Source organism: Pituophis catenifer, unplaced genomic scaffold, assembly GCF_029215685.1.
Source record: "Pituophis catenifer annectens isolate HBS135680 unplaced genomic scaffold, rPitCat1.0.hap2 SCAF_1, whole genome shotgun sequence".
In the NCBI taxonomy this organism is placed as follows: Eukaryota; Metazoa; Chordata; class Lepidosauria; order Squamata; family Colubridae; genus Pituophis; species Pituophis catenifer.
In genome coordinates this window covers 147,012,697-147,039,119 of record NW_027256881.1, presented here as the reverse complement: position 1 = coordinate 147,039,119, position 26,423 = coordinate 147,012,697, and the positions used below count along the sequence as shown (strand labels likewise).

The 26,423-nt window shown below is 35.1% G+C and overlaps 1 protein-coding gene across 2 annotated transcripts in view; it reads left to right on the top strand.

The window, feature by feature from the left end:
- Positions 1 to 26,423, top strand: part of RANBP17 (RAN binding protein 17) — a 205,002-nt gene that overhangs the window by 135,975 nt on the left and 42,604 nt on the right. For both annotated transcript variants that reach the window (XM_070956185.1, XM_070956175.1), the window contains exons 20-22: positions 11,587 to 11,675; positions 15,255 to 15,362; positions 19,863 to 19,945. In XM_070956185.1, coding sequence (XP_070812286.1) covers positions 11,587 to 11,675; positions 15,255 to 15,362; positions 19,863 to 19,945 — 280 coding nt within the window. The remainder of the gene's footprint in view (positions 1 to 11,586; positions 11,676 to 15,254; positions 15,363 to 19,862; positions 19,946 to 26,423) is intronic.

Here is a 26,423-nt window from a genome sequence, read left to right as displayed (position 1 = left end):
GGATTTTTTCCCTCAAAAACTTTATTCATAAAAAGATGAAATTAAAGATGGCACTGCACATGAAAATATCACGAGCTCCCTTCTCTCCATTAGATTTAATAAGAGACATATATGACATTATGCAGTGAATTTATTTATTCCCTTCACTTCTCTTTTAGCAACAAGTAGACAAGGTTTAAAACATGATGTCCCATTATAGTTTTCCTTACTAAATAGGAGCCAGACATATGACTGGTGTTTTTAGTTGTAGTCCTGTAGTCTATACTGTATTTAGTTCTCCCTGCTGATTACTGCTTTTGAACAAGATCTAAAATAAATGTTTAGCATCCTTTCTTTGTGTAATTTTGTCTCTTGCATATTAAATACTTGGGAGCTTGTGTGCTCATCTGTCTGTTTAATTTACATATTACAGCTGGGTGTGAGTAGATTTATAGAGGACCGAGACATATGCAAGCTAAAAACATTGTATGCTTAGAATATCTCTTCTAAACAAGAATTTAATATATAAATCAAGAGTTTATTAAATGGCTGGGCATATATGTATAAATAGGAACTGGTCTTGAAGTATTACATTCTTAAACCCAACAAAGTGATTAGGATAACTGATAGCTAAATAAGGTTTTTATGTGCCTGTGGGAGCCATATTAGGATTGATTTGACAAGTCAGTTCAGCTGTGGCAACAGTCATATTATCTAGCACAACATTATGTTTTATTAGTAAAATCCTTAAGTGTAGCAAGCTGTTTGTGTCAAAACAACAGTATATTTTAAGGGGAGAAAAGACTTGCTAAGTGGAAGCTGCATTATCAGGAACAAAACACATTAGCATAGCATTACATTAAATAAATTGCATTCTTGTATTATGAACAAACAGTTAACCATGCACTCTAGAGTGGCTATTTCAGATATGTTGTGTAATATTCCTAGAAGCTCTATCAGTATTTTTTCTTTAGCATTTTAAAGTGTGATGGGAGACTCGGTAGCATCATTGCTATTTTTCCTTCTCCGATGCATTTCAAGAGAACATAAGCCCCAATTCAGTGAGCTATATATTAATTCCACAGTTTCAGAGAATATCTGAGCTACTTATTCAAAGAGTTCTCCACTCCACTTTGCTAGCTGTAGGAAATTTAAGGGAAGTTAAAAAATGGTTCTGGGACAGAGCCAAGACACTTTGCTGCTTCAGAAAGAGGACAAGAAGACACGGTTGCCATTCCGTTATTATATGGAAGCTGCCATACAGAAGCAATTGAATCTCAGTTCAGTACTTGTAAGGGGAAGCAAGCTAGCTTGTAGAGGTGAAAAGGAAAAAGCCATTTGGGATATCTTCCCTTCCAAAAATAGCAGCCATGACTTTCTAGAAAACATAGTCACTCGAGAGGTTGCTGCTGCTGCTGCTGCTGCTGCTGCTGCTGCTGCTGCTGCTGCTATTACTGCTACTACTACTACTACTACTACTACTACTACTACTACTACTACTACTGCAAATAATATTGCTGTATCTCCTGACTGAAGCATCTTTCTTACTTTGCAGTGTGATAGGGCATAGTATCAAACACATCTGGTGAATTTATGGACATACTAGAAAAAGGTACTAGAAAAAAGCCCAAAACTTACTTTATTTTATTTTATTTTTATATGGCTACATAACTTTTTAAAAATGCTGCTCCAGACAGCATACACCCATATAAACAGAATTATATTTTTGTTTTATTTTTATTTGTATCCCATCATTATTATTTTTACAAATAACTGAAGGTGGCGAACATATCCAACTTTCCTCCTCCCATTTTCCCCACAACAACAACCCTGTGAGGAGGGTTGGGCTGAGAGTGAGGGACTGGCCTAAAGTCGTCAGCTGGCTTTCATGGCCAACACAGGACGTGAACTCACGATCTCTGGTTTTCTGGCCTGGTGCTTTTTGGACACTGGACCAAATTGGCTTTCCTACAACAATTAAAATTCAACCAAATACACAATTTACCTCCAGTTCATTGGATGAGCTCTTCTCATCTAATCTCATCCATCCTTTTCTAACCCCCATGCCTGAGGGAACAGTCAGGGCTTCCTGAAGGCTAGCAAGGTTGCAGCAAGTCAAATGGAGATGAAGATGGTAGTAACCATCACAGAGAAGGGATGCTTCTTACGTTCTATCAGATTATATTATTTTACAGAAGCTATCTGGAGCATGCCCACTCTGTTGGAGTATGTGGGATAGGCAGAAACAACAAGAGAAAAAAGATATCCCCACAACGACCTAGTCTTACACCATGTAGGCTTTTATAAATGATAACCAGCACCTTTCATTGTGCCTTGAAGCCTACTGGGAGCCAGTGTAGCAGATCAATGAGATGCCACATGGATGTAATGATAAACAGCCATGACTATCTGTGCTACTACATTCTGGACCAATTGCAGCTTCCAGAAGGTTTTCAAGGACCGTCATGTAGAGTCCATTGCAGTAGTTCAGCCAACTACAGCATGAGTAATGACAAGCAAGCCTCCTGATCCAGGTTCATACACAATTGGTGCACTTAACAGAGTTGTGCAAAGGATCCATGGCCACAGTTATCCCTTGCCCTTGGAGCAGGATCCAGAGGCTCAAGATGACCCCAGATGGCATACCAGGCCTGAGCAGAGGAGTGTCCCCCTCCAAAATCAAAGATGGAAAGTTTCCATTTTTCAGACAAGGAGGGCTCAAAACTCAGTTGTTCAATCTTGCTAAAGTTGAACCCAAGCTTGTTCTTCCAGGCTCCAGGCATTAAGAAGTATTGTCGACAACATCACTTAGATGTCCAGGAGCAAAGATATACAACTATTATCAACATACTAGTTATACTTCACTCCCTGCTATCAGATGACCTCTCTCAGCACTCTCCAAATGATAATAAAGGCAGGAGATACCTAGTAACACTGTGTCTTCCACCCCCAACTCTCACTCCATGGATCAGGAGGATCCATGACTAGTGATACCAAGAAAAACCACTGAGAGATTGAGGAGGAGCAGGTTGGATGCATTATCCCCATCTTGTTCATAAATCATCAACAAGTACAACCAAGTACTGTCTATTATAGCCAGTCCTGAATCCATAGATAATACACTTTTTTAAGAACCCTATGGAATTGTAGCCTAATCACTGTCTGAACAACTTTCCTTATAAACGAGAGGATGGAAACTGGATGAAAATTGTCCAGTTATGTTGGATCCACAACAGAAGAGTTGGCAGAAGCATCCCCTTCTCTCAAACCCTTATAAGTTCTTGAAAAGCTTATAAGAATGTGACCATAAATGATTAGAATATCAGTATGTGTTAAATCATGATAAAATTGGTGATTTGATTAGCAGCTGTTTGTTTATTGGCCAACTGTGATTGGGCACACAAGGAATTTGTCTTTGGTGCATATACTCTCAGTGTACATAAAAAGAAGATACATTCATCAAGAATCATAAGGCACGGGACTTAGTGATAGTCATAGGGTACAAATAAGCAATCGAATCATACTAGGAAACAATATAAATTGTAAGGATACAAGCAACAAAGTTACCGTCATAAGTGGGAGGAGATAGGTAATAGGAACCATGAGAAGAATAATAATAATGCAGACTTAGTGAATAGTTTGACAGTGTTGAGGGAATTATTTTTTTAGTAGAGTGATGGTGTTCCGTGTTCTTGTGTCTAGTTGTTCTGGTGTGCAGTGCTCTATAGCATCGTTTTGAGGGTAAGAGTTGAAACAATTTATGTCCAGGATGCGAGGGGTCTGTAAATATTTTCACAGCCCTCTTTCTGACTCATCATATGTGCTCTTTATATTATTTGATCTATAGTGTCATTCAAAATTAAGATTTGGCTTTTACAGAACCCCGATGAAAGATTGCAATTTGTTGTCACTTGCAGACTTTTATCAGTATTGAAAACACAGTGCTCATGTACTGTCGTACTTGACACAGGAGCATTCTTACTGGGGATGCTGTTGTTGTTTTTTAATGGAGTTCCAGTGTTATATCCCTAAACTAGCAAGTTCTTAATGACCCTAGAAAGTGATTGCTTTGATTACACTTTAACGGTATTTGCAAATAAAATCACAAGTAATTAAGGGGAAATCTCCAGGCTTTTGAACAACTTTGATGCATGATAACTGCCTGATTCAGCTCCATCTAGAGTAATGCTGTGTAGACAAGAGCTACTGAGATCAATAGCAACATAATGATAGTGGCAGAATTAAGTGAGTAACCTGAGAACTATGCCTTCAGAATGCATGCAGCTGCCACAAGCCGGGCCACACAGTGCACTCCTTGCTTCCGTCCTAAATGTTCATCAAAAGACGCCCTGCAGGAAAATGGAGTTAGATGCTCTTTATTGCTGATCGTGTCTCTTGCCACATTTATCAGGGAAATTGGATTAGCAGTTGGCAGCTGCAGGTAGACAAGGTTCTGCAGTGATTAAATATGCAGCTTGGCTGCATTTGTTGTGACAGACCTTTAGTAAATTCTACTGTAAGCACCATCTGTCTAATTTGTATAAAGGCAAACTTCATGCTCTAAACCATTGCTAAAGAACTAGATTTGTTGCTTTAGCATAAAGTCAACTTTTCTGCTAATATCTTTTAAACATAATTTATTAGGTTAAGGGAGTGTTTTTGTTTTTTTTGTGTTTTTTTGTTTAGATCTTAATGAATAAATAATATGTGTAAAGTGCTTTCAGGTACTCTGTTTCGTAAGGGATGAAAATAAAAATAATCTGTTCTGTTCTTGAGTAAAATGTTTAGCATTCCTGTTTGCAGGGAGGTGACATTGCTAAAATATCACTTAGAAAATGGCCTGTGACTGCCAAATTCATTTAATTTGTGGCTTCTAATGGTGTTTTCTAATTGGCTTTTATACATCTGAAATGTGTAGTTGAAATATAATTGAGCCGAGATAGCTTATCATTCTTGAACTACATCTGTAATTGGCAATAGGGTTCATAAAGCATATGTTCAGTTTTATTTTCCAGAACATGCTAACAAAATACATGGGGACAATTTTCATGCCACAGCATTAGCTGGGATGGGAAAACTCATGTTCCAAAAGGATAGCCTATTTTCCTCAACTCTATTCTATTAATCCCCTAGATTGGACTTGGAAATTCTGCTCAGTAGTATACTGACTTTCTCTTTTTAATGTCAGTGTATTCTGATATTATTTATGATGTGATTAGTTTGAAAGAACAAGTAAAACAATGTGTCTGAGGAAGAAGAGTTGTTAAATAGCATCCTGCTATTTATAGCTGGTTCACCCAAACTCAAAGCTGTTGAATTATTTAAAATCCTTGATTTCAGCTTGCACACATTAAAAGTTTTCACACTAAGTGCCAAATGTTGCAAACAGCACTTTAACAGAATGATTTTGCTTTGATCCCTGTAGCAGTTCCTGAATAATTTATCACAGGTTATTGCCTTAATTCTGGAGAGGGATAGTGCAATAAAGGCAGATGAAAACACTCCAGTTGAAACACCTTGGGGCCTGCTCATTCCTCTGACATGGCTCTTTTGTTGGAACTATTTAGAGGTTATTAAGACGTGTCTGTAGAATTAAGAGTCTGCTGTAAGGATGAAGAAGACAGCCATCTTAATTCTAAAGACAAAGCACTATGACCCCTCACCTTTTTCTTGGCTGTTATTATAGAGCAGAATTATGAAGGTAATATTATAGCTGCACCCAGAAGTACTACTATACTTAAAAGTCTATCAGACGTTTCCATTATAAAATCCTGTTTTGGGGTGTTGAATGGTATCTTGTCTAGCTAGCAAGTTAGACTGATATAGACTGTTGCTATATACAGAAATTTCATGTTCTATTGATGTCCCCTTCCCTATCTCTGAATTTATCACATTTTGAGCTCCCCAACTCCCTCATAGAAAGCCATGAAATTAAGAGTTTTGAAAATCAAGAGATTGCCTTTTACATAGCCCCAGAAGAGTAATTTTAAGAATAGTTCTCTTTTTCTTTATAGTTACTGTAGTTATAAAATATGCAACTTTCGTTTGAAAATGAAAATGTGCATAAGTTTGGTTACCAAAAAATGTGTTTGCATGTTTTTCCATGTTCAGACTTGAAACACATATTTTGGATTATTAAGGTGTACTACTAAAATGGATCCCATTCCTGAGATGCATTATAACCATAATGTGTTTATAATAATGTGAGCAAAAATATAGGGTGTTTCCTATATAGAGAAAGAACATATTTATTATTTATTTACTAGATTTATAAGACCGCCCACTCAAACAATCTATCTGGGTGGCATATAACAACAAGAATAAAATAAACTCCACCCACACATAACATTAAAAATGTGTATAATGTATAAATAAAAAATATAATAATTTCAACCAAAGCCATAACAAAACAAACAAAAGGGGACTTCTCTCAACTGGTCCCTAATGCCTTCTGGGGGGGGACCAGGTCTGTTTCCTAAAAGTAAACAGAGTTGGGGCCTGTCATATATCGGGGTGGTGAAAAAGATTGTTCCAAAATCAGGAGTAACCATAGATAAGGCATCCTTCCTAGGTCACATAAGATGGCAGAATATAAAACAGGGATCCCTGGCCTGTGGAACGGTAGCGGTCCACAGCCTGTTGGGAAACTGGGCCATGCAAGTGACAGGCAAGCGCGCAAAGCTTCATTTGTGTATGTACAGGTTCTAGGTTGCATGCACGAAACCATCCCCTGCTGCCGCCGCCAGTCCATGGAGACATAATGGTTGGGGACCACTGATATAAAATAAGGAACCTGAATGCAAGTTCTATTGTCCCATTCTTCTTTATACCACCTTTCATGAAAACCCATTTGATAATGTGAATACCAAAGGCCTGTTTTAATTTTTTTTCTTCAGGCAATGCCACCTTGAAACTACTCTTTTATGTGAATTCAGTTATATGAACCTAGAGCCATTTTTAAAGTCTGCATAGGCTAATAAATGGTTTTTTGGTCCTTAAATAAGTTTTGGCTACTGTAAATAACTACATTTATATCCCTACTTTTAGGATGTTGTTTGCTCTCGGCAAATATTTGTATAATCATTCAGCAATTTTATTACAATATAAAGTTAGCAGGACTTTCTGGATAGTGAAATGCCATAGTTCAATTGTTCTTTATTATTATTTTTTCATTATTTTAACTTTGGATAACAATGTTCCATATGTTTATCTTATTTGCTGATAAACAGCTAAATAATCCATTGGAATATGATTTCACTTTTTCTCATATATCAAGTAATGTCAAGAGTATCTCACATTAAAGGGTTTAATTCATAGCTTTAAGCTAGTGAAAGTCTGATCATGATACAATAATAGATATTGCTTGTGGAGGGAGAGCAGAGCATATAATCTCTATGCGTATCTTCTTAGTCTACAGTATACCCATGGAGATTAGGGCAGCTACCTTAGTTCATATGAATTAAAAGTTCTTCTGTCAGTTGATTTGCCCAAATATATACTTGAGTTCTTTGGTCTTATGAAATCATTGGCTTCAAAGAGACAGAAAGTGTTGAAAGTTGACACAGATACTGGGAATTGGGATTTTTGTTCTGGAAATTATATACATTGATATATCTGAATTTTGGAAAAGATCAGAAAGATCTTTTAGAAAAAGTAGGCCTTGACTGGATTTTTTAAAATATAGTCATTGGAAGAAAAGCTCTTTGAAGTGTTACTTGAATAGTAGGAATAAGGCAGGGCATTAGCCTAATGCTTTTGAAAATATTAAAGTAACACATTCAATCCCTTTTTCTGAAGGAGTGTTTTCATAAACAAGGCTTATGTAGATAGCTCCTTATAAATCTAGTTCTGAAGAACTGTAGTATAATCTGACTCTGGAAAAGCTATACGATGGTCTATTCCATGTACTCAGGGGTGAAATGCTACCGGTTCGGGCCAGTTCGCCAGAACCGTTAGTAAAAAATGCTACCAGTTCTCCTGAACCGTTAGTAAAAAAATGCTTTAAAAAAGTAAAAGAAAGGTTCCGACGATCGCGTGGCACAGCTAATTGTCACAGCTGATCATCGGAACCTTTTTTAAAAACTTTTTTAAAGCACTTTTTACTACCTATTCGCCTGAACCGGTAGTAAAAAAATGCTTTAAAGAAGTTTTTTTAAAAAAAGGTTCCAACGATCGCGCGGCACAGCTGATTGTCACAACTGATTGTCAGAACTTTTTAAAAACTTTTTTTAGTTAAAAAATGCTTTAAAAAGTAAAAACAAAAATTGGCCACGCCCACTCAGTCACATGAGCCCCCCACCAAGCCATGCCCACAGAACCGGTAGGGAAATTTTTTGAATTTCACCACTGCATGTACTGTAGATTGTCTTCTTAGAGATATTAAATTTATGCAGTTAAATGCTGTCAGCAAAACTTTTTTTAAAAAACATATCCAGAGTCTCCGACCCACTTTAGGTCAATGAGATAAGAGGGCATTGCCAAGCCTGATGACTCCTTCTCAAGATCATGGAGCCATAAGACCCATTATACATGGACCTGACATTCACTGATAACAAATAACCTGAAGCAGCTGGCCTAGATTTATTTATATAGCATACAGCATGGAGTACATGGTTTACAGGAGTAAAAATATATGAAAGGAGCACATAATGCTATGATGCATGTATGATGTAATATGTAGTCAATTTTGTATGGCATGAGGAATTCAAGAAGTTATATATAAATTATAGGTTACATTTTGAAATACGTTGGTTCATGAGAATGGAATAAGTATTCTATATAGTGGTCTATATATCTAGACCATTTATCCAATTAATAACCTAAAAAGAGGGACCAGCACCAAATTGTTCACCCCCCTTCTTCTAAAACAATTCAGTATAAGTGATTTACTCCTAAACTCACTTCATTGCCCTCTTCACTTTCTCCCATCTATCTCTTTCCAGCTCCTACTTTTTACTCCTGATTTTCAGGGCTTCAAAACTGGACTAGCATAAAAATAATCCTCTCCTCTCTTCACTGACAACCTGAGTGAAAATATATTTGCTTTTCCTGAATTACAGTTTTTAATTCTATAAGTTTGGGGGAAAGCAGAGAACTGTTGGTAGCTATTTTTCCACTGCTGTGTCATCCTTTGAAAATTTCATTGTCAAGTTTATTATCTTTGTCCTCATGATTAGAAATTTAGTAAAAAAAAAAAAAAAAAAAACATCAACCTGAAACTGACCTACTGAGATTTGCCAGATAATAAAGTTGTTGGGGCTTCATAGGATTTAATGGAAGACATAGTACAAAAGCACTTCTTCTGGATTTTTTTTTCTGTTTTACTAAATCAAGTGGCATTTAAATAAGCAAGCTACTTTAAGTTTTGCCACATTTCTTAGAAAAAGTTAGCAAGAATTATTTACTGCTAAACAAAACAAGGTTGTTTCTACCTCCTTCTGTCCATGCTCCTGGCTACAGATTATTATTTTTTTCATGTACTCAAAATTGCATCTTAAGCTTGCTCTCATTCCATATGTTTTCAAACTATTTTCTTGAATTTAGCATGCCTTTACACGGCTATTTCTAATCTTCTCAGAAATAAAGAAGAGCTGATTATAACTGGCAGCAGTCTTTGTCACTCAGACTGGCATAGGCTTTCTCTTTCATTTCTGGATAGCAGAACATCTTCATATTCTGTCATGTTCAATGCCAGAAGGATAATCTGTGAAGGACAAACAAGGTTTTATAGTGCACACTTCTCTTTGATATTAGTCGGCTTTCCTTCCCTATGTCTAACAACCCATTCCCCTTTCTGTCATTCAGAAGCGCAAAAGGGCTGGATCCTGTGAATGCCTATGATGCTTCTTCCTTCAGTGAGTCAAATTCTCGCCCAACAACTTTCTTCAGCAAACTATTCTGGACTTGCCCTCGTATTAATTAGTCTTAAATAGTACATTATAACTCAGTCCAATGTAGGTTAACCAGACACATTACTTTATAACAGTAACAAATCTTCAGTAGATAACACTGCCTAGATCCATTTTAGGTCGTGCCAGTCATTTATACCCTCTCTATCAAACTACTACTTCTCAGAATTCTTTCTGATATTCTTAATATTCCTCTTTCTCTTATGGGAACATTTTCCTATGAGAAACTAAGCTATCTCTCCTACTCTTAACTTCTTCATAATCATGTTAATGAAACCAAAGTGTTTGTTTGGGTGTCTGTATGTGAATAGCCAGCAAGAAGCCATGATTAAATTCAGAGTGCGACAGGCGTATGTTTGTATATCACACAACAGTTTTATGCTTGAGAATTAAGTTCTAATTCTCAATTCTAATGTAATCTAATCTTACAAAGCTCCAGGAGAGCTCGTTTTGATGCAGAGTAATATTGTAATTCACTATATTGACCAGAACACCTTATCTGATTACCTTTCTTCCTTTGATAGTTGATGTTTCTGTGACATTTGGCAGTGTCCATCCAATTTATCTTTTTGCCCATTCAGAATTATGGTTGAATTATATAATTGGCAAATTCTGGAATGGAGAAAACATTTTCTTTTGTAACTTTAAAAAACAAAATCAGGGTAACTTTGGATTGAATTGTATATATTGAGTTGAAACAGGTTTTTCACATTTTACATGACATATTACTTAAGTATTAATCTAGAAAGATTTTCCTATGCTCTTATCATGAATTAACTGCTGGAGAAGTTATGTGAACCCAGAAGGTTGATCTAATATAATATATTTTTTTATTAGGAATGATCTATGATTAAAAACTACTTCAGACTTACTGTAATAAGTGTACTACAAGCAAATTGTGTGTATCTTATGAAAAATTATAAGATTTACATTCAAATAATTCCTATGTACAGAAAAGTTAGTATGGTAATAAAACTACCCATACACTGATCATAATACCAATTTCTTTTCTTTTGAGGTTTCTGAAATTAAACAGCCAGTTCTGATATCTTAACTGGTTATTTAAAATCTCTGCAAGAGAGGAGATACCCATGAACCTTGACTCTATGTATGATTTTTAGGGAATATCTACTAAATGTTTTCAGCATCTGTTCAATAACAACAGTCAACATTTAAAATCTGAAACATTTTAAACGAATATTTTCAGTGCATTTATTATTAATGTGTTGAATATACTCAGTAATATTTATGGAAATTTATTCATGTTTCTTGCTAATCAACTACTTTTAGTTGAAACATAAAAGGAACTAATGCATTTTCTTCAAATTATTTTGAGTGATGATCAAGTTAGGAAAGTTTCATCTGTAAAAATCCTCAATTTAGCAAGGAGGGGGGAAATGCCATACATTTTCATAAATGTACATTTTCAGCTTTAAAATATTACATAATTTTATATCCAGTATTTAAACTCAGTTACATTTACATTGTTCTGTAGAAGCCTTTATTATACATTTGTAAACGTTTGATGAATATTAACATTTAAGAGGGAGACTTAAGCCCTAGCATTCTTTAGAGGGGGAAAAAGACATTTACACTAATGAATTAAAATCAAATATTGTGCTCATTACTGGTTGATCATTACTCCATCTGCTCGGTGCTAACGTGAAAATCAATTACTGTGTTTCTTTCCCACTGACAGCGTATGTTGATCGGACTGGCAAGAGATCTTCGAGGGATTGCCTTTGCTCTGAACACAAAGACCAGCTACACCATGCTGTTTGACTGGATGTATCCTTATTACACTATGACAATACCAGTTCTGTGCACAGAGGGATACCACGTCCTTTGCATTAGTTTAATAGCATGGCACAGTGGGGAAGAGGAAACAAAGCTAAACGAACTAATATGTAATCAGCTAAAATTACAGTACAGTTGCACACATGCCATTAACTGGGAAGGCAACATTTGGAGAGAGACCACAAAAAGGTCACTTTTTTGGGTGGGGGGTTACACCACACTTAATCCCTAAATGTTTTGAAACCCTGCAGTGCTTTAATAATTCTATAGCCCTTTAATTTACGATGTGATATGTCTCTGCTTAGTTAAAGTATGTATAAGTTATCCTGTTGTACACTTAATTTTCCTATACTTATTGCAGGAATCATACTTAGACGCATTGATTTCATCTGATGCTATGCGGTCTCATATTACTTCATAAATGATTTAGGCTAGCAAAACTTGCAGATTTTGATTGTGTTCTCTGTTTTATTTTAATAGAAAGCAAAACTGGAATTATATCCTACCAATGTTGGATTGTCATTTCTATTTAAGAGCCAAAGTAACAATTTGTGTTAACTTGATTAGTGAACGCATATGATTTTCAAGAAAAAAGGGACTATACGTCTCCTTAGAATCTTCTAACTGGTCTCCCTTAATGAAATCAAGAGAGCTTATATTAGGATTCATCCATCTGGACTTCACATTTACGGAGAACTTCAAAGAGTAGTTTAGATAGTGCAGTGTTCCATTTTGACTTTATTTGAAATCATCTTAGACAATATTTGGGAGTAGGTTTTCATTCTCACATGTATAAAAACTCTTTAAAATAAGGTCTCCTTTCTTAATACTAAGATTATTTTATTTTAAAGCTATTACAAAAGCTTTTTTTTAAAAACAAATACATAAACAAAAATTTAAATAATATAGAGCAATTATTTAACACCAAAATTAATACAAAACAGTAGAAGATGCAGAAGTCTCCAGCTGTTCTTCTAAACAGCTTTCTTCCTATTACTGCCTCAGTTGAATAAATGTTTAAAAGAAATTTTTTAAAAAACCCTCTTAGAAACACTTGTATCTCCCTTGAATTTTCAGTTCAGCTAAACAGCTCTGAATGTGACTTTTGTCCACTAGATGGCAAAAATGAGCAGAATCCATAATATTTCTTAGTTGATCTTTGACCTTGGAATTATTACATATATGGAAGGGTTCTCTTTTAATGTTTAGAAGTATCTAGCTGAGCAAGAAGAACATTAACGTTATCCTGCAAAATGGAATTGTTTGTAGCAGGCTTGCTTATACTAATTGGGTTTCCATAACAAATCAGACTCCTTGGAAAAAGGCCAAAGGCTTTTCATAATTGTATTGACAAGAAAATGAATATGATAAATGGTGTTCATTCAGTTGAGAAAAGATTTATAGTTTCTCCCTCTGGGCAAAGGATGAAGAGCAAATATGTGTAATAATAAAAAAAAATATGTTACAAAGTTGTAACAAATTTGATCTCTCATAAAGCTTTATTAAAATATCTCAAAATATGTTAAAGGCGTTTCTGATAGTAAGCTATAGATTCGGCTTGGTATATTCCTCTATGAAAAGGAAAATAAAGATGAAGAATTAAAAATATAAATATGAAAGTCATACATTTCTCCTGAATTATTGATATGTCAAACTGTCTGATTCAGAGTTTCCAGTTCAGATGTTTTGTCTTGGTTAGTCAATAGAGTATATGGGCTGTATGGAGCATGCCTAAACATATAGAAGCAGTATTTTTTTTAATAAAAACATGTGCAACTGAACCTAAAAATTAGAATGCTGTGACTGAGATATTTTTCCATAATTTTGTAGTTCCATATTTTGTTTAATAAGTTGTACACCTTTTGAGGCTTAAGTTAAATTTAAATGCTTTGCTACAAACAATTCACTTTCTTAAATTCTGAAAGTTCAGGTGACACATAGCCAACATAGCAGAATAAGACTCAGCATCCATTTACAAAAGCACTGTGATTGGTGGAATTGGTAAAACTTACTTCTAATTACAAAAAGATAATCTGTCAGTCTCTTGACTCTTTTCTACCACTCACTACCATTTTCCATGTATGAAAACATAAATATTTCATGCAAAGAGCTTTCTTTTTCTTTATTTCTGTTACTATAGCCTTTCCAAGTGTTCAGGAAGCTTTAAGTAAGGTGCAGCTTTTGTTGTAGTCACTGCAGAACAAATCCTACTTTACTGTATTTCAGAGAGCTATAGAATAGGTAGGTCACATAATGGTAACTCATAGTTCGTTTTTGGCTTAGTATATTGTGTGGATTCACACATTGTGGCTTAGAATTATACTGTTGTTTTTAAATCCTGGCTTAAACATAGATTTTAAATTCAGCCAAGACATGCTTGATTCAATGAGATTCAAGCAAATCTATTGCATTTTGTTCCTGGATTTGCAAACACCCTTCTCTGTCTGTGCAAAGCTGCATTGCAAGAATCTGTTAGAAGACTGCTCCACTTGGAGTTCAGCTCCTCACTTTGCTTCATGGAACTAGAAGGTACCTGAGAGGTCCTCCAGTCCAACCTTTGCATGATGCAGCATTCACTACACTATCCCCAATAGATGACTATCCAGCCTCCATTTGGAAACCTCCAGTGAAAGGGAAGAAATCATTCTGTGTGGTATTCTATTCCACTAATCAATAGTTCTTACTGTCAAAAAGTTCTTCTTAATGTCTAATCTATATCTCAGTCTTCGACATTCCATCCCATTAATCCTAGTCTTGCTCTCAGGAGCAAGTGAGAATACCTCCAGCCCTCTGCAATATGACAGCCTTTCAGATATTTGAGGACAACTATTGTGTCCATTCTCAACCTTCTCAAGCTAGGTCTTTTAACCATTCTTCATAGGACTTGGTTTCCAATCCTTTTATCGTCTTGTTAGCCCTTGCTTCAGTTTATCCATGTCTTTTTTTTTCCCCAGCAGAACTGACCACAATAATCCAAGTGAGGCCTGACCAAGACAGAGCAGAGCAGGATGATATTTCCCATGATCTTAATTTTTTTTGCTCCTCTCAATGTTTCTAAACATGCCATTGACCTTGTTTTCTGATAGATCTCTCTCATTTAGTAGCACTTATACCAATGGTTGTAACATTAACAGTTACAGGAACACTTGTTTAGTAGGCTTCTGTCATATGATATAACACAAGGGTGTTGAAAGTACTGTTATCTTAAGTTTTCTTCATAAAACTTGAAGACAGTATTGCTTACGAGTAAATTAAAATGTTGGGTGTATTTTGGTGAGAAGTTAGACTATATGAATAAAATGTAACTTTCACCTCCAAGAGCAAGTATGAGATATAATTTTTTTTAAAAAAATTAAAACTGAACATCTAAGAATTTAATGGATATACAACTACAGAACAAGGTCTGTCAGTGTATGTTACATCTTTATATTATAAGCATTTTGGCTTTGCTTTAATGAAAATGTATAGATACTAAAGAAAAAACCCATTTTTAACTGTGTTTTTAGTAGACTTTTAAGCTGTACTTGATGCATGTCACTTATTTTGAATCTTTAACATAACTTATAAAAGCTACCCATCATATCTTCCCATTCTTCAAACAGCTGTTGAACTTTGGTATCGCGAACCAGCATGTACAACTCCAATCTTGAAACTTATGGCTGAGATGATGCAAAACAGGTACAGTTGTTCCCATTTAATTGCTTGATAGTTCTCTTAACTATGTCAACAACTGCAGGATTTGCCTCAAAACAAAATTTTGTATTACTAGAAACCATATTTGTGGGGATTTTGTGCAATCAAGCTAACGTTGAAAAGCTTCACTTACAGCTATATATTCATAAAACCTTTGCACATTTTAAACTATGTAGCACAATCCTATGCAAATTCATTCAGATTAAGTTTGATGAAATCTGTGATTTTATCTGTACTTTCCTGATTTTTTTCTGTTCTAACTCCCACAAAATGGGAGATAAACTACCTTGCTGGTCTCTTTGCAAAGATGCTTTCTTTTGATTACCATGAATATATAACAGTGGGTGGGGAATTCTGGCTGACTAGGGAATTCTGAGAGTCCTAGCATCTTAAACTTGCCAAGGTTGAGAAACACTGATATAGAGTGATTTGCTATAGTAAGCTAATCAGGATTAGCTTGATTAGCAGGATTAGCTGATCTCCTTGGTAGATATTCATATACAATGGATATATCCAAAGGGAGTCCAATCTACTTTAGCTCTGAGAAAGTATTCCATTATTAGAAAACAATGGACAATTTACTGCATAATTCCTACAGAAATACCCAGCAAGTTATCCTATCTTCGTATGAGTAATGGCTGGGTTTTTCTCCCCTTTGCTGAATTTGACTAATCGAACTTTTCAATTAATGTCTGACAGTTTTTAATGGGTCGCATAATGGTTAGGCTGAGAGGGTACCATTTAGAATAACTGAGTTTTCACACAAAATCTTGCTGTAAACTAAATGTGTATTTGCAAATATATATATATATATTTAAAAAAAGGAAATTCTACATTTAAATGGTTGAGCTAACTATTACAAACAGGTGACCAATCATAGTCAAAACTGAAAACAGTTTTTCAGTATTCTAAGTCAACTCACTTTATAAACTAAACATTGAATGAATATGTTTTACATGTAACACATCTTAAATAAAAGCCAGGTGATTGGGTGACTTTAATTTTGGGTGATTTTAACATTGACCTATATTAAAGAGTTTTAGATTTTTTTTAAAAAAAATCAAATATATTTGCAAATACACACACACACACACACACACACACACACACACATACATACATATACGCACATACATATGTACATACATACATACATGAATAAAGGAAAAAGGTACAAGAGAAACCTTTACAAATCCAAACAATTCCGAACAAGACAAAGAGGTATAAGATTAAGTCTCTAAAGGAAGGAAAGCTCATTGAAATACTTTGCATATTCATTATATTAATTTACTTATTGGTATTCAGAAAGTCTATATTGTTCCCATTAGACATCATCATTGGGGATGGCTTTGCTTTTTCTTGAGTTGTGTACAGCATTAAGTTTTACAGGTTAAAATGCATAGTACAATACACTTTGACATGGTGGAAATATGTTACAGAGTATTAAATTGTGCAATATGATAAAATGAAGTTGCTTCCATTATTTATATCTGCCAGATGTTACTATTTTGTACTTTGTAGAATAGAAAGTATTATAAAGTGTTCCTTATGCATTACAAAATCCTAGCCTCTGTTAGAGAATTCAGAATTTCTCGAATCCTAAGAACATTTTTCTAATTTGTCTATCTAAAACAATAAGACATTTTGTCCCAGTCCTTCATTTAGGAAATGTCTGAAATAGCAAGGGAATACATGGAGAGTAAGGCTCTGTCTACTTTGACTTTGAAACAAGTTTATTTCTTCCTAATAATTTCTTTTGCAACTAGTCCATTTGTCATACAGAAGACTAAAAAAACCCCCTATCAAACAGTCTAAATTGAATTACTTTCTTAGAAAATGAATTTTCCTTATTAACTAAATAAAGTTAATAATAATAGAGATGGTTTGGTCTAGTGTGATTAAGGTGCTGGCCTAGGAATCAGGAGATGGTGAGTTCTTGTCCCATCTTAGCTATGAATGCCAGCTGGGTGACTTTGGGCTAGTTGCACTCTCTTAGCCCAACCCACCTTACAGGATTGTTGTGTGGAAAATAGGAGAACACAGGAGCATTGGGCATGTTCTCTGCCTTGAGTTATTTATAAAAAATAAAGACAGGATAAAAATCTAATTTTATGACTGCTCCATTCCAGAACGTAACCATAATAGTTAAACATTTTGCTTAGTTATTTATATTGAGTTGTGTCTTAAGAGTAGTATGCTTCAGGTCTGAGTTTCTGCTCCTAATATCATTTGCCTTTGTTATTGCTTACGATGTAACACCTATATATGTTTCCTCTTTATCCTCAGATCCTGAACAAACTTTTTGTCCTTCTTTCAAAATCTTGTATACTTCCCCCCGCACATATATCTCCACTTGTATATTTTGAGGCATCACATGATATCTCTAGCTTTACTATTCTTAACTGTCCAAAGATGTCCTGCTCCCTGAAGCAATCTTATACATGCTTCTCCTTTTGATTTCCCAAAATGCCACAGCTCCTTCACTTCCTTCAAATCAATTCAGGACTCATCTGTTCCATGAATGCTTTCAAAGCGTCATCACCAAAGGAAGATAGTGTTATTTCTATTCTCTGTAACTAAATAACATCTTTCTTTGTTCATCACTATCTCTGTTCTGTCCCCGTTCATGTTATTTATTTTGTCACTTTTTCCTAGGCACTAAATCCTTGAGATCCACATTTTTATTTACTTGTTTGCTTGTTTATCTATATGTGGCATTACAAAAAAGAGACAAGTTTTTCTCACTTTGTCAAAGTGATTGTTTCTAATTCATTTTGCCACGATATCCAACCAGGAAATCTAACTGTATTACTTGCTAAGCTTCACAATCAATCTTGTGGAGCTAATTTATATATTAAGGTTGATATGAAACATTTTTCCTGTCTTGTGGGAAGTACATATTGTCTTTATTTCCATCAGTCAGCACCCACTTCAAACTGTATTTATTTTTAGACTTAAAAGTGCTATATCTTCCCTGGAATCCAAATGTATGCTGGTAACAGTTTGCTGGGTACACAAATGTTACATAATCAAACTCAGATTCAGTTCAAGAAGTATCAACATTCAGGCTTACAGTCATGTGGCACCTTATAGCCTTTTTTTTAAGCTTGTACACTTCCCCAAACATAATTAGGGAGAGTGCATCTCTATGAAGTAAGTTTTCTTACATTAGAAATACCGTCACATTTATATGATGCTGACATAAGGCTGATATTTGCTAATTAAGCTATTTAACATTTACTTAATCAATTTATATTGAATTGATGTAGTGATTCTTCCATTCATTCCCATCAGTGAATGAGTATAGAATAGCACAACTACTAGTCTTGTTTCCAGTTACATATATTTGAGAGAAAATCTGGAACATATACACTTATTCCTTCACCCCTACAAAAATTCTGATTAGAAATTGATTGCACAGAGAATCTATGGATAAACAGCTTGTTGCACATTCCATCAAAGTTGTGAAAGTTGGGACCAGCAGTTACACTAATATTGGGAATAAAAATGTTGAATATTCTCACTTTGGATGATGAATAAACCTTAGATTTAGGCTTAATTTGAACAAGTATTTGTAGAATAATGAAAGTTACTGTCATTCAAGCATCTGTAGTTGCTTCTATCTTTATAAGCATAATTCTTGCTTTTACATATAAATCATGATGCTTTATACTCTATATAATACATATGGTTACATGTTTTTGAAAGATTTGAAGCACATCTGTAGAGAAGGGGGGAAAAGCTTAGATTCAGGATTTTTCTTATTGATTCTGATAACTTATTTTTTAAAAAGATTAGGAAGATACGATGGAGATTTTATTATAATGTGAGGACATTAATTAGTGCATTGGTGAACTTCCCAAGACATTTAAAGGATTAATACACAGTAGCAAGATAATGCATACATAGATAGGTAGTATTCTTTTTGTTGATTCTAATTGTCTTTGTGTTTAGATGCCCCATTCTCTTGTCCTCTCCCTTCCCCTCCTTTCCCCATCTGAATCATTTCCGTCCCATAATACACAAATTGCATGCTTTGCCCATATGTTGTGATAAATGATTGGCTGGGAAAATGATTATGCTAGGCTAGATAAAGGAAAGCTGAAGAGAGAAGACAATGAATAAGGTAGATAGAGGGTATCAAAGAAATTATTGGGATGCTTTTGGAAGAGCTGCTTGTTTTACTAGAGACTAGTAGTCTAGATGAAATGACAAGAGACTAGAGACTAGATGAAATGACAAGCATTTGTCCATACAATCAAGTTTAACTCAAAACATACCTATCATTTTGCTTCTGTGATGCCTCACTGGTTATTTTTCTCTGCTTCTGTTAACAAAAGAACCTCACCAAGCTTACTGAAATCTAAATAGCTCCATTTTGGTTACATAGCTCTCATAATTCAGGAGTTGAATTACTATTGATATACATTATAAGTGCTTGTTTCATCAGATTATATAAAGATATGTTTCTGCTTTTTTCCTCAGATCTCAGCGTTTAAATTTTGATGTGTCATCTCCTAATGGAATTCTGCTCTTCAGGGAAGCTAGTAAGATGATTTGCACTTACGGTGAGTTTAATTGATGATTTTTTACATATAGTTTTTGTATACTTAATAGGAAAAAAGCACTACCTTCTAATTAAACAGAACCTGGCTTTTAAGAAAAATACTTGGATTCATGGATCTAGTTGTGAGAATTTATGGTGTACAATGTCAGTGGACAGCAGATCATTTTGTGTAGAAGGTGAAATACATTCCTGAAGAGCAATCATTATTCTCTATAACATTACAGTTGATTGATTGATGCTGTACTTATCAATTTGAAAGCACAAGTAAGCTACCCAGAAATATAACAAAGATTTCTACATACAACACTTTTGTTTATGCATTAAAAGAAAAAGGACATTTTAAGGAAGAGAGGAGGATTAGAAAGGAGGTTGAAACAAAACCTCTTTTTCCCATGTTATTTCACCTTTCAGTAGAATAAAAAGTGAGATATTTCAAAGGAAGAGTTCTGGAAAATAAAAAGCAAAACATGGAATCTTAAGGGAATATTTCTCCTACACGTGAACCTAAAAACATTGGTAGAAGTTGGCTAGAGATGCACGAGGAATGAGAATAGATTGCAATATTTTGTGTAGTTGCATTTAGATTAATTATTGTAAGAAAAGCAGTAGTTTCGTGTAAATTAGTCTAAGATTAATTGTGGATAAGACTTCTTAAATTAAAGTTAACTGCATCAAATTCACCCACATTAAAATTAACAGACTTACTGTAATTATTTCTAGGAAATAACAGTAATAGTTCAGATACGGTGCAGGTCTATTTCATAGACTTGTAGAATAAGAATCTTAAGAGTTGGAAGGAGCTCATTTAGGCCACTGAATCCAACCTTCCTGCTTGGTGCAAGAATTTTCAAGCATCATTAACAGTTGGCTCTCTAACTTCTGCTTTAACATGTCCAGTGAAGTCTACCAACATTGAATACTGTTTTGTTTTTTGGGGTTTTTTTTGGGATAAACGTTCAATTAAAACCTGCCTTCCCCTAACTGAAATCCATTATGGAGTGGTCAAGAACAAGTATTGATCATTTTCCATGTGATATAGGTCCAGAATGCTACCACATTCTCCTTCATTCATCTCTTTTCAAAGCTAAACTTTCCTCCTTCCTTTTTATACAACTAAGCTTCTAATCCCATAAAGATCCAATTGACCTTTTCTGAATTAGTTTAGTTTATTTGAATCCTTCCTAAAATGTGTTGTGCGCAGAACTGGACTCAGTATTCAAAATGGGATCTAATCAGTACAGGATGTACTGCAAGCGTGATCTCTTACGTTACTATTGATGCAAGTTCATTGGCTAGTTTTTTGCAGCCATATCACATTGCTGACTCATGCTCGGTTTGTAATCAACTGCTAAACGAGGATATTTTCCCAGATATCACATCATGTATTCTTCATTTCATATCTGAGCATTTGGTTTGCTTTCAAGTGAAGAATTTTACATTAATTCGATAAATTTCATTCTATTACTTTTAACTCATTTCTACAATCAATTAATTTTGAAATTTTTTCCCATCTTTTAGAGCATTAACAATCCTACACATTTAATAAACATTTCCTTCACTTTCTAATCCAAGTCATTGCTGAGAACATTGAAAACTACAGGATCTACAATAGAAATTCATGCTACTTTCAGTTTATTGAGAAACTATTGATGAACACTTTTTGAATATGTGTTTCAAGATGGCAACATATCTGTTAATAGCCATGCTATTAACTAGCTTGCTTAAGTAGAATGTTATGTACTAATTTATCAGCTGTTCTGCTATATTGAGGTATATTACATTTGCAGATTATAGATGCTATAAACTATTAAAGAAGTAAACCAATTGAAAAATGAGATAACATTAATCTGGCAAAATGTGTTCTTGACTAATTCGTATTAATCTGGTATTTGCAACAGTATTACAAAGTGCTTAGATTACTTTGTGATTCACTGTAGTATCCAGATACTGATCTCAGATTAACTGATTTGTATCTGAATCCATCTTTCCCTTTTCTTTAACAACAGAGGCAGTATTTGTCCTTTGGTCATCTCACAATTTAATCTCCAGGAGTTTCCAAAGAAAGAATATATGTTTTCGTTCAAACATCCATCATTTTCCTTGATATCTTAAGATGCAATACATGTCATATTTCCTGGCAGTGTTCTATCAGTCTCCTGGTTCAACTCTGTCCATTTATCCTTCTCTTCCCACTTATTAATTGGAAATTATATTCTTGTAGAGAAGATTGATTCAAATTAGAAATTCAGCTTTTTTCTCTTGTTATTTTATGTGCAGTTGCTGTGTTTTGAGTGCTTCTGCTGTTTTCCTCTCCTGCCCTTGCTCCAAGCTGTTGCAATTGGGCTATTATATTGTTTTCTTTTTTAGGAATTACCACTCATTTTGAACTTTTCTATCCATTAACATTCACTCATTATAGGATCCTACTGATTTCTCTGAATTTATTTCAGTCCACCTTGTTAAAGTTGGTTCCACTATATTTAGCTTTTCTTCTGTAAATAATAATTTCAGAATTTACATGCTGATTTTCCTTCCAAGTTCTTGCTATCTCCACTTCATTGTATAAACCTTCTCTATTGGGTAGTATTGTCCCCTTACTTTTCACCCAAATTTCTGTTAAGGAGTAAACGCAAGTTCATTAATTTAGAATTCAGAGTAAATATGAATTATTTTCAAATAAGGTGCAATTCTGCCTCTATTTCTATTACTTCAGTTGTCCCAAAGGTGCTTTTTCAGGAGGCCACTGGACTTTCTTGTTTTTTATTTGAAGATGTTTCACTTCTCATCCAAGAAGCTTCTTCAGTTCTGACAGGATAGTGGGGAATGAAAGAATTTATATTCCTTGCAGACACCTGGTCATTTCCATCCTTTTAGAGGGTTGTTGAAGGACTTGGAAGTTTATCTTGTCCTCAGGGTCACCTGAGTAGTGCTTCTGGTTCCTGTAATCTGCAATATTTTTTTTTCCTCTGGAAATCCGTTCCTACTCCCACACCATTTAAAGGGTGTTCAACCTAAATTGGGATGAACACAATTTGGGATGAACACCCTTTGAATGGTGTGGGAGTAGGAATGGATTTCCAGAGAAAAAGTTGCAGACTACAGGAACCAGGAGCACCACTCAGGTAACCTTGAGGATACAGATAAACCTCCTAGTCCTTCAACAATCTCCTAAAAGGGTGCAAATGACCAGCTGTCTGCAAGGAATATAAATCCTTCCATTCCCCACTATCCTGTCAGAACTGAAGAAGCTTCTTGGATACGAAGTGAAACATCTTCAAAGAAAAAACAAGAAAGTCTAGTTGCTTCCTGAAAAAGCACCTTTGGGACAACCATGACCTGGATGACTGAGAGTCTTTACAGACTATTACTTCAGTTCCTTTTATTTAAAAAATGTGTACTTCAACTCCTATTTTAAAACCATCCCATTAGCTCTGCCATTCTACCTGCTTTTTGCCTTTTTGTACTTTGGGTTTAACACTGAACTATATTTACAATTATTCTGGTTATTTGAAGGGGGAAAAATGTCCTCCTCCTTACATTTTCAGATGTAAGGTCTGATTGTATGTCTCGCAATCTAAAATTGTGCTGTTTTTTTCCCCCCTGAAGCATTGATAGAAACCTTGTGACCTTTGAACGTATTGGTTAGATCCTAGATGGCCTATTGAGACTGTTCCATTTTCAATCCCAGTGACAACTCCCTGAATGCTTGGAATTTTAACTCCCATAATCCTTGCTTTGCTAGCCTGGATCTGAACAATCTGGAAGTAATTAGGCTTAACAGGTATATCTAAATGGAGCAAATACAACAGATATTGGCAAAACAGGGTGAAAAAGATTTGTTCTAGAACCTAATAAACTACATTGCTCTAGGTTTTGTTTTTTAATTCATCCACCTCACAGTTTTGGAAGACTGACAGAAAAATAATATTTTCAATATGCTGTATTTTATTTATCTACATTCTGTCATGATATACTTTGATGTAAGTTTTTAATTTTGTTGCAGCATTCAGCTGTTCTAGCAGTTACTGTTCAGGGTCAGCCTCAAGGTTAGCCACAGTAGCACAGAACAATTTCCTGTTCTCATAGACCAGGTAACATTTGGATGAGGATTACATTTTACCACTTTTCCAGTAGCCGGGGACATTATTTCTAATGAGCTTTAAATTGCTTCTAGAACATCTATTGTGTGAAACGTAGTGTTGTAATCCATTCTACTCTTCTAGCTTAATATCATGTATCTTTTTAAAGAAAAGGTTATTTGTTGCTGTCTAATAAGTATTATTAATTTTTAATCAATTGTTCATTTTCAATAATGGAACATACTTTATATCCATTGCTTGTTCTATTTAGAGCATTCATAGCAATGGTAGTGACATTTTGCAGATATATAGATGCTGGCAGATTTTACAGTAGTAAGCAATAGTGTTACATATTTTAAAAGCATACAGACACGTATTTCCCTCTTTTTTAACGATAGTTCAATCATAACAATTTTATTTTAATAATACCTGCTTCTGGCACTTAAATAATTTTTTATCTGTTGTTTATAGAATTTATAATAGCATAATAACTCTTTCTAAATTCTTTCTTTCTGCTAAATAATACTATGCTGAATTCTGCTATATGTCCAAAAACATTAGCTGTTAAAAATACTCTCCACTTCAGAACAACAAATAACTGCTACAATTATGAGACAGCTACTGGAAAGTTCATCCCCAAGGTACTACAGCTGCTTGTGCCAACTGCAGCATTCAGTCAACTACATCATGTGAATGACAAAATCCAGTCAATTGAGGCAATTTCTACTCTTTGCCCTCTATATCCTACTAGAAAAAGAACTGGAGAAATACAGTGGTTTAGAAAAGCAACTGTCTCCATGACAAAACTGATTGCTAAGTCCATCCTACAGAATGTATCTCCTAAAGAGTGATTGGCTGAAAAACTCAAGTCATACCTGTCTCCTGGGTGAACAGTGTAGAGAGGCCGGTAATATAATGAAATCTGCCAATACTGTCCTGTTACAAAGATTTATGGGTCTCTGGGAAGTTCTGGATGGGGGATTCCGAAAGTGACAGCACTTGATTCAGTTAGTGTGATTGTGTGGTGCCAGTGGTATGGCCATTTAACTTTGTTAGCAGTTGACTAAGTTAAGTGTTGTGTATATAGATTAGAACACAGGGAACACGGTGGAACTTTAGTTTTAATTTTAATTTCTAGTAACAATTGTTTTCCCTTACAACTGGTCCTCACATTTGTGACCATCGCAGCATTCCCACAATCACGTGATCAAAATTTGGACATCTGTTTATGACAGTTGCAGCATCCTATAGTCATGTAATCACCATTTGCAACCTTCCCAAATGGCTTCCGATAAGCAAAGTCAGTAGGGGAAGGCAGATTCACTATATTCTTGTATATTTATCTGCCTGGTCCCAGGTCAAATAGTAACTCCCTCCAGGTCCCATCCATTTGAGATTGTTGTCTCAGAAGCAGGCTTTTTTAATAGCCATGCCACATTTTAGAACTCCTGGACTCTAGAAGACACTTATTTCCACTTAATAGAGGAGGAAAGAATGTGTTGATTGATGGTGTAGTTGTGAGTGCTTTATTACAGTATTTAGCTGGTTTGATTATTTTGTTTTGATCAGTATTCTGTGTATTTTTTGGACTATTTTAATGATGACATTATTAGCTACTTAGAGCTTTCTAGAATTGGCAGCATATAAATAAAACAATCAGACCTATGTCTGAAGAAGAGTTGTTAACTTTATTTCAAAAGTAAGACCACCTAAGGCTCCCAGCCAAAGATGTGCCCTTGGTTATTTTTGTTAGAGTTTTCAGCAATCCAGCCAGCACATAAGTAAATAAGTCAGCAGGATTCATGTATAAAAGAAACTTCTTTATATACAGTAATATAAAGCATAATGCATGTATACAATACCCATACAGCAGAAGCCAGAACCAGAACTCAGAATCCAGAAATCCAGAATCAGTATAATAATAGAAGTAATAATGCAAGGACAAACCAACTCTTTTATAAATAGCCAAGCTAAGCCATGCCCAGGCTTCAAACTGTCTGAGTCATCAAACAGTCCCCATTGGACCTGTTGCCATGTCTATTCCAATTCATGAACTGACAATTTGGTTGCAGACATTTAATTGCCCAACTAGTTAACCTCATCACCTTACACTATTGATGTTATCTAACTGAGTAATGAAACATCTGCATGCTAATAACCACGCTTGGAGAGCACCAAGAACTCCAATATTTAACCTTAAGCTACATAAGAGCCACGGTGGTGCAGTGGTTAGAATGCAGTACTGCAGGCTACTTCTGCTGACTGCTGGCTGCCTGAAATTTGGCAGTTCGAATCTCACCATGCTCAAGGTTGACTCAGCCTTCCATCCTTCCGAGGTGGGTAAAATGAGGACCCAGATTGTTGGGGGCAATATGCTGACTCTGTAAACCACTTAGAGAG